This window comes from Pteropus medius, unplaced genomic scaffold (genome assembly GCF_902729225.1).
Source record: "Pteropus medius unplaced genomic scaffold, Ma_sr-lr_union100, whole genome shotgun sequence".
Classification (NCBI taxonomy): domain Eukaryota; kingdom Metazoa; phylum Chordata; class Mammalia; order Chiroptera; family Pteropodidae; genus Pteropus; species Pteropus medius.
This window is the reverse complement of record NW_024340701.1, coordinates 12,505,269-12,514,903: the sequence shown is the minus strand read 5'-3', so window position 1 is coordinate 12,514,903 and position 9,635 is coordinate 12,505,269. Positions and strand designations below refer to the sequence as shown.

The 9,635-nt window shown below is 39.9% G+C and overlaps 1 protein-coding gene across 1 annotated transcript in view; it reads left to right on the top strand.

Moving 5' to 3' along the window:
- Positions 1-8,759, top strand: part of CYP2J2 (cytochrome P450 family 2 subfamily J member 2) — a 22,628-nt gene extending 13,869 nt beyond the window's left edge. Inside the window, exons 7-9 of the mRNA XM_039887763.1 lie at positions 1,777-1,964; positions 4,672-4,810; positions 8,247-8,759. Of these exons, the coding sequence (XP_039743697.1) occupies positions 1,777-1,964; positions 4,672-4,810; positions 8,247-8,425 (506 nt within the window). The 3' untranslated portion in view covers positions 8,426-8,759. The remainder of the gene's footprint in view (positions 1-1,776; positions 1,965-4,671; positions 4,811-8,246) is intronic.
- Positions 8,760-9,635: the final 876 nt, after the last annotated feature.

Here is a 9,635-nt window from a genome sequence, read left to right as displayed (position 1 = left end):
AAGAAAGAAAGAAAGAAAAAGAAAGAAAGAAATCTGGTCCTAGCCTTCCGTCCTTTTAAGCACTGTCTTCTGTTGCCCTGTTCAAAATCCTTAGTCTGGTATATCGCACGCTCTGACATGCCTCTTTCTGCTTGTGCAGCCTCAACTCCACCCACCCTATGTGATAGCCCCATTAAATTACATGTTGTTTGTTTCGCACTGTCATTATTTATGCTTCTGCTCTTCCCTCTACAAGAATGTATTTCCTTAATGGCTCTAAATGGTAAACCACTAGCTCTAACAAGGTGTCTCCCCACTCCTCTAGGAAATTAAGCACTTTCTCCCTCTAGAGAAGACCTAATGCACCTATATTAGGTGCCTATTACACATTATTTATACATCTTCCCCAGAGACTGTATATCTTCCCCATTCAGTGACAGTGGCTGTTATAATTTTTTTTCTTTCTCCAGGTCCCAGAATCTGTCATGATATGGTTTTTTAAACTATGGGTAATCATTTATTAACAGGACATAAAATCAATTTAGTGGATCAAGACCAACTTTTTTCCTAAAATAAAAATAGAATAGATCAGAATGCTTCTCATGTACTAAGGATAAGTTTGTTCATTAAACTTTACTCATATTTATATGGTTTATATGTGTGTATATATATGTTTTACATATGTATATATATATATATATTTATTTATGTTTATGTATCCTGAATCTTAATGTAAAATGCCTTTATGACTGTGAATTACAATTTTAAAAAGTTTAAAAGCTTCCTAGTTGTAATATAGACTTGATTTCTATAATAAAGGCTCCTAAAAAATAATGGCTTAAGATGATAAAAGTTTACACCCATGTTCATAGCAGCTTTATTCACAGTAGCCAAGAGGTGGAAGTAACCAAAGTATCCATTGATGGTCAAATAGATAAAGAAAATGTGCACTATAATAGAATATCATTCAGCCTTAAAAAGGAAAGAAATTCTAACACATGCTACAATATGAATGAACCTTGAAGACATTATGCTAAGTGAAATAAGCCAGACACAAAAGGACTAATACAGTATGATTCCACTTATATGAAGTATCGGGTAGTCAAATTCATAGAAACATCAAGTAGAAGGGTCATTGCCAGAGGCTGGGGAATATGGGGAAATGAAAAGTTATTGTTTAATGAATGTAGAATTTCAGTTTTACATGATAAAAAAGTTCTGCAGATTGGTTACATAATAATGTGAATATACTTAACTATTAAACTGTATACTTTAAAAAAGTTAACCTGCTAAATTTATGTTATGTGTATCTTATCACTATTAAAATTTTTTTAAACAGACAGCAAAAATAAGAAGATAGAAGTTTATTTCTCACTCAGGTCAAAAATTTAAATGGGCTCTGCAGAGTCCAGTTTAAATTTTTGACCTGAGAAATAACTTTTTTTAAGTGTACAGTTTAATAGTGTTTAAGTGTACTCACATTATTATGCAGTCAATCTGCAGAACGTTTTTGTCATGCAAATCTGAACAATGCATTGCTCTGTTATGTCTAAAATGATGCCCTTGTTGGCACTCTCAAAGATGGCTTCTCACTAAGGCTGTTTTTCCACTGACAGAAAGGGAAGAAGGGGAAGGAAGCACACACCCTTTCTTTAAGGGCCCGTTCCAAGGATAATGAGTGTGTAGAGCCGACTGTAATTTTAGCCATTTCCATTCTGTTATTCCATTCCTTAGCTTAACCAGGCTCGAGGAAAGTTGTAGAATAATAGAATAACAGAACTTTCTCTTCTTTTCCAGAAAAAGTACAAGCTGAGATCGACAGAGTGATTGGCCAGTCACAGCAGCCAAGCACAGCTGCTCGAGAGTCCATGCCCTACACCAATGCCGTCATCCATGAGGTGCAGAGAATGGGAGATATCATCCCCCTGAATGTACCCAGGGAAGTGACAGCTGATACCACTCTGGGTGGATACCACCTACGCAAGGTAAGTGGGGATTCTCAGCCTCAGATCTTCAAGCTCATCTTTTTAACAGTACAAATCTGAACTTGAAAAGTAACATGATATCCTTGTCCTAGTGAATCACTTAAATGGGGAGAGAGCCATGTGTAATACTAGTTTTTTTCCTCCTTGTGTGGCCTTTAGAACAGTAGTTCAGCTAGATATTAATAGTTATGGAGGGGAAGGGGAATCTTAGGTTAAATATGTTTAGGCAAAGATTGGCTTTTCTTTGCTGTGGGATTTCTCGGTGTTTTTGCTATTAATGTGTATTGTGAATCTTTGTGAAGATACAGCAGACAGCAGTTCTTAGTTAGACTTTGCCATGGAATTTTTTTCTTTGCCTTGATAGAGCATCTTACAGGGCTAGGGACCTGCCAGAATTTGAAAATAAATCTGTTTCACGATCTTGGGGTTATAAAATATTAAAATATGAAGGGACAATTGAGACCACCTGGGCCAACATCACATCAGTGCTGGTGTTTCTCACATACTATCCCCACAGGTATTTTTCTAGCTTTTACTTACAGCCCTGGGATGGAACTATCTCGTAAGAAACCAATCCAAGGAGAGAAAGGAACCAACGCTTATTAAGCAATATTATGTGCCATAGACTACATAGGTTCTTTCAAAATGTCTTAATTAGTCCTCAGAGTGTCATTTCTATTTTATAAATTGAGAAATAAAGGCTCAGAGCGATTCACCTTGCATAAGATCTCTCAACTACAGAGTGACAAGAACTGAGTTCCAGATTACCAGGCTCATCTTTTTTTGAACTACACCATGTTCTCTACACAGGAGTTACTTTACTTTGACTTTAAAAGAGTCTTCTTGCAATTGTTCTCAGTTGGTCCATTTCAAGTCCATGTCCTCAACAAAGGAAATTCCTATCTCTAGAGGCCCAAGGGTCTCATGATCTAAGCACACAGCTCTCCTGTGTCCCCTAGTGTCCTCTCTGTACACTGCATGTTTACATTTCCCGCACTTTCTCATTACCCACGTGGCCAGCCCCTGTGGATCCATTCCAGTTTGTCTGTTTCTCTGCATGTGTCATACTTGGAGACGATCTCAAGAGGCAGAACCAGAGGTGCTGTCAGCATTTTTCTAACAATTCATTTAGCTCCAGAGAATCAGTGCAGCTCACTCATTCTACCTCTGATTTTTAACTTCGACTTTAATACTTATGCTGGGAACTAAGAGATCTAATTGACTATGTTGTAGAAGCTAGGAGCCATGGCTTTCATGTCAAATAAACCTAGTTCAAATCATGACTCTACCTCCTCCCATTATGTGACTCTGGGCACATTATTTAACCTCTCAGAGCTTCGATTTTTTTTATTTGCGAAATGCATTTAAACCTCCCTTACAGATGGAGATAAAATAAGGTCGGACGTGTAGAACATTTAATCTAGTACTAAATATAGAAAGTGCTTTAAATAGCAGTTATTATTTTTTATTAATTCAACAAATGTTCGTTAAGCACCTAAAATGCTCAAGTCGAGAAAGAAACCATGATAACTCCCCAAGGGAAAAAATTCATTGGTTTCTATAAAGAGGAAGGCTGGCCAGAATGGGGAGTAAGAGCAGGAATGGTCACAGAAGGCTTTCAAGGTAAGCGAGGTTGGAGCTGCGGATAACAGAATGGTTAAGAGTTAGCTCAGTGACAAAATAAGGAGGAAACATATTCCAGACACTGTAAACAACATTTAAAAAGGCATGGAAATGAGTGGTCACATAGCATGTTTGAAAAACCGAGAGAGAGCCAATGTAATGGGAGTGCAGGCAGAGAGAGTGTGGCCCAGACAGGGGTCAGACAATGGGTCGATCGGTCACCTAAGAGTGATGGGAAGCTATTGAAGGGTATCAAGTTCAAGGTGTGGGTGCGTGGGTAGATGAGTGTGACATGATTAAATCATGTTCAAGGCTCACTCTGCTTTCAGAGTGTGGAACAGATTGAAAGGTGACAGAGAGGATATGAGGCATAGTTAGCTAACTATTATAGGAGTATTGACAAGCAGGGTGGTAACCTGGACTAAGATGGCAACTGTGGACATAGAATGGAGGTGACAGAATCAAAAGAAATTTAAAGTAAAAACCAGCCTCACTGAAGGATTAAGTAAAGGCACAATGAGTGAAAGAGAAGCTTTAAGGAGAACTCTTGGGTTTCTTCCTGTATAAGTGTATAGACAGTGGCTTTTTTTATTGATCAACCTGATTCTATTATTAAACCTCTTGTGCAGTGTAGTAGACAGTGGAGGAGAAAAAAAAATGGGAGAAATGGGTCAATAAGAAGTCTTATACTTTGGTAAAGCTGCTGTAGTTATCACTTCACTGAACAGCCAGGTTGATTTTGGTATAGTACTGACTGGCAGGCTGTTATTCTCTCACTGATGCATACGTGTCTCCTCCCAAGTCCTACACTGACTTGTCCCTATAAAGAAGATCCATGCCGCAGTCAAGAGTAGCCACACTTCCGTAATAAAATTCCCAGCAGGCAATTCCAGTCCATCATTGTAAGTTATCCCATGGCAAAGAGCAGGGCCTTGGGGGATGTGTGGTTTGGGCTCAAAAGACAGTGGATTGGAAAGGGTGAGGATATGGTCAAGCCGTGGCTTGGGAGCAGGGGACTGCCACCCTTCTGCATAAGTGTGTCGTGCAGGTCAACCATTGCCTGAGTTTTTGCTGCCTTTTCTAGGGAACCGCGATCCTGACCAATCTGACTGCACTACACAAGGACCCCACAGAGTGGGCTACCCCCGACACATTCAATCCAGAGCATTTTCTGGAGAATGGACAGTTTAAAAAAAGGGAAGCCTTTCTGCCTTTCTCAGTAGGTGAGTTGCGTGTGTGAATCCAGAGTTCTTCTCTAGGCCCTTCCCTGATGAGTGTGTGAATCCAGAGTTCTTCAGGCCTTCCCTGATGAGTGTGTGCCAGAGTTCTTCTCAGGCCCTTCCCTGATGAGTGTGTGAATCCAGAGTTTCTCTCAGGCCTTCCTGATGAGTGTGTGAATCCAAGAGTTCCTCTCTAGGCCCTTCCCTGATGAGTGTGTGAATCCAGAGTTCCTCTCTAGGCCCTTCCCTGCTCTTCTCCCTGTCATCTTTTGTTTTCATTAGAATGTCTCCAGAGAGCCCTGCCCAGTGTGAATCTGTGACTGTGCTTTCTCCTCGAGATTCCCTGGGGACAGAAACTCAGATCTCATGCCTCTTGCTCACAAAGAAGACTGGACACTTGCCATGTTTATAGTTTTTAAATGTCCCAAGCTTTTTTTTCACAGAACTAAAAGCCAGTTTAGAATAAGGAGATGAGATGGGGGAAGGAATGGAGCTGCTTGCTTGTCATTATTATCATCAGGAGTGACTCAATGCTATGGCTTGAGTGGATGGGATTCTACTCTATAAGCAGTCCCCAAAGAGGTCCTTTTGCCTTTTATAATTTTAATTATGATTTTAAAATCAAGTTAATATGTTTACATGGTAGACAACTTGAAAGGTATAAGAGGGCACTGTGAAAAAACTCTCGTGTTTCCAAGCTAGCCAGTTCCAAAGGGGTGTTTTAACTCATAACATTGTAAAATGAATAACAAAAATTCTTAGTATATTGCTTAGTATTGACTAAGTTATGTTTCATAAATTATTTTGAGTAATTTCCCGATCCCTTAGTTCTATAAACATTAATCCTGAGTATCTATTATGTGCCAAGCATTCAGCCCTGAGGACATGACAATGAATGCAGCAAGAGGAAAAAAAAAAATACTGTTCTCATGGAGCATGTGTTCTAGTGTAACCTTACAATGTTTAAATCACTGTCAACACTTTAAAGGTAACCAGACTGAGGCTTAGAGGGGTTAACTACGGCATTTTTGCATCTCTGGTCTTTTTATACTTTTATTTTTTACATTTTTTTCTTTTTGCATTGAATATGTGTTATTTAGGGAGAAAATAAGTTATTGCACATGCAGGAGAGTTGGTGGTAGTGACTAATGTGGAATGTGTATAGCCCACGTAGGGTGGGAAAGGAATTAGCAAAGGGGAGGGGATGGCAGAAGCTTAGAGTGGGCATCAGTGCATGAGCAAGATGAGGCAGGATCTGCATGGGTTGCTTGAGGCAGTGATGGGAAACAAGTTATATAAATGAGATACTGAGCCAATAAGTAAACATACTGAGGATAATGAGAGGAAGTTACAAATAGGGAAAGGGAGGTAACAGAATGAACTCTGTGTTATTGGATTGGAAAGGGAGGTTATCCCTATGAATTCAGATTTTTATTAGGTAGGCAGGTAAGTAGGTAGATATAGAAATAAATATGGATATATATATACATTTAAATATATACTCACATTGTATACATACATAGATTCCCCAGCTTTACCCTGGGAGAAATGCCCTGGGAGCAACACCACCTTGGTACCAATGAGCATGTCTAATGCCCAGTTTTTAGTTCCTGGATATCATTATCCACTAAAGGGACTAGGACTTTTGGGAAAATGGTTGATGCCAGGGCTGAGGAAGGGAAAGCATAAGTTGAGCTTGAAACATATTTTTGTGCCCCAAAGTAAAGAAATACCAGCTTGAATGGGCATTTACTAGCCAAATCTGGAATATCTTTAGCATCAAAACAAATAACAGATTTTAATCCTTTGAATAAGAATAAGAATCTATGAATTCATACTGATAAAATGAGTGAATAAGTAAAATGAGGAAGAGAGAAAGAATTTCCTTTAGTAGAATGCTAATAAATGTGGAAGGAATGACGACATTTTAAAACTCACAATTTGGCAGCTACTAGAGTAATAAATAATTTGGCCAAGAAATAGCAATGGAAACTAGCTCAAGGAAGAACATGAGAAACATTTACCAAATAATTAGCCTGTCATCTTCAAAAATGCCAAAGCGATACAAGTTGAAGAGTCACTTGCATGACAGCCAAATGCAATCTGTGATACTAAACTGGGTCCTTAAAAGGACATTATTGGGACAACTGGCAAAACTTGATTGAGATCTGCAGAGAAGATGGTGGTAATTTCCTGACGGGGTGATTATAGTGTGGTTATGTCAAAGAATGTCCTTCTTTGAGGGTATGCATACTGAAGATTTCATGGGTGACGTAGGCAATTTACACTCAAATAACTCAGAAAAGATAAGTTTTTGTATTATTCTTACAACTTTTCTGCACATTTGAAATTTCAGAATTAAAAGCACGATATGGAAAGTATCACAGTAAAGAATTATAATAAATAGAAAGTTATTTTAGTAATGCTACCTCCCAAAAAACTTTATTTAAAGGTAGTCTTTTAAATTGTATTCTGTGTTTTTTTTTAATAATTAACCTGATGAAGTTAAGGATAAGCTGTTTTATAGCTAGAATGTTTATTATTATCCAGAAGATGTGTTAAAATACTTCATTTTGATGTGTACATTATTAAATTATTTGGATTCGGTATGTAGCTCATATAATATATAAAATAAAGTTCCCATCTTAAATATACACATTTCCACTAATGCCTTAGAGAGGTTACTTAATTTGCCCTGAATCACATGGCTATAAAGTGGGAAGAGTTGAATTGGATCTCTGCCCTCCTGCCTCTGTTTCTGGACTCATACAACAAGGAGTGGGATGTGGCCAGGACAGGGCCAAGCATGAGCCATGGAGTCAAGGATCCAGCCTGGAGCCCCCACATTCGAAGCAAAGGCCTTTCTTGGGGAAGGACTGCCACGTATGTGGACTATTCAAGGTGGGAGGCTGAAGCAGTTCCAATGTAGAGAGCCATCCATGTCAGTGAGGTCCTCAGTCATTAAGGAGGAAAACATGACATAGGAGAAGGATGCTTTGTACTTTAGAAACTGCTCTGACATTTACTAACTTATACTTTTGGACCATTTACTTTTAAAGACTGAAAAAAGTTAGCATAGAGTTTTGTTTTCCACTTTCGTCAGTTGTTTGTTAAATGATTTTTGAGAAGCTTTAGGCTAGACATCCACTTTCTAGGTCAGCCCAGGCCTCTTACTTCTATTGCCCTACAATCTGCACCTTCACCCCTGAGCCTCACTTGCCTGACCCACGAAGGCATATTGGAGTTTGTGAGTCCAGATTTATGTTTTCTGTGCTTTGCTTACTTAAGCCAGGTGGTTGTCAGATTAAATGTTATTCTGTGCAAAAAGCCCCAGGGCCTAGTAGACCCTTCCTTTGTTCAGGTTTTAGGAGATGTGATAGAAGATTTTAGTCCCTGCTGGGCGTCAGCACCAACCTCATCTTATATTTTTGTCTTTCAGGAAAGAGGGCATGCCTTGGAGAACAGTTGGCCAGGACTGAGCTGTTTATTTTTTTCATTTCCCTTTTGCAAAAATTTACTTTTAAGCCCCCAAACAATGAGAAGCTGAGCCTGAAATTCAGATTGGGGCTTACCGTCTCTCCAACCAGCTACCGCATCTGTGCTATTCCTCGGACATAAAGGTGTTGGGGAAGGAGAGGGGACAGGAAAGCAAGAAGAATTAGCATGTCCTCCGAAGACACAGGCGCCTGCTCAGAAGTGAGGGAACAGAATGAAAGGAGCTCTGAGGAAAGACTGTAGGAATTGGACTTAGAGGAAACTGGATCCAAATCCAGCTTTGTTACTTCCTCCAATGTAGCCTTGAGCAAATCATGCATCTTATGATTGACCTTTTCATCCAGGAGATGAAAAGAAGATAATGATTCCTTCTCTAAAGGAATAATTGCTGTAAGAATCACAGGAAATAATGGATTTTAAGTAATTTGGAAACCATAAAGCACAAAATAAAAGTTATAACTGTAATCTGCCTCTTTCCTGCTTCCTTCCTCAGACATGAATATACTTCTGGCCTGTTGAGACAGCTCAGGTCAAAGTCACACCATATGGTTGATAAGAGTTGGAACTGAACCCTAGTGGGGCAGCCGCAGAGGTTCGCCATAAAGACTCTCACACTTGGTAGCATTGTGCAAGCGTTATTTTGCTTCTGCCTCAGAATTGTCATCTGGGAAGGATACAATTTATGTAACTCTATGAATGAGCTAATATAGCTCCCCTGTGCACACCAGTTTTAGAACTGTAAGGTTTCCAGGTGAGATAGGTGGAGGTGCGGCCAACTCTCCACTCAGCACCCTGTGCTCCCTCCTCCAAGACCATCCTCTACCCTTCTCACTTCTCCCACCCCCATTCTACCCGCACCTTCCTTGTGCAGTGTCCTTGATAGGGACAGGGCTTTTAGCTAATGTCCCTCTCCCAGTCGGGCATCTGCCAATTCAGCTCCCCTTATGCCATATTACCCCTTCAGGCAGTCCTTTTGTGGAGATCCAAGATGATTCCAGGCTGGCTGTGCCACAGGGTCTGTACTAAGTCCCACACATTTGTCATATTATGAGTATCAGTGCAGTTTCCTCCCCAAAGAACCCTCTCTCCTTAGCTGCTACCACAGTCAACCTCACCAACCTCTTGCCTGTAGGAATTTTCCATCTTCCATGTGGCATTGGTTCTCGGTACCCCATGGACTCTACAAAGCACAGATAAATTCCTTTTGGCTTGAAGCCTCTCACCTGGTGAGGGAAAACTATACCTCCCCTCTTCTTTGTGAGGGATGGGTAAGAAATAAGGAGGACTCTCTTGTCAAAGAAAACCAGGGCTAAACATTTGTAAAGTGGCAGGA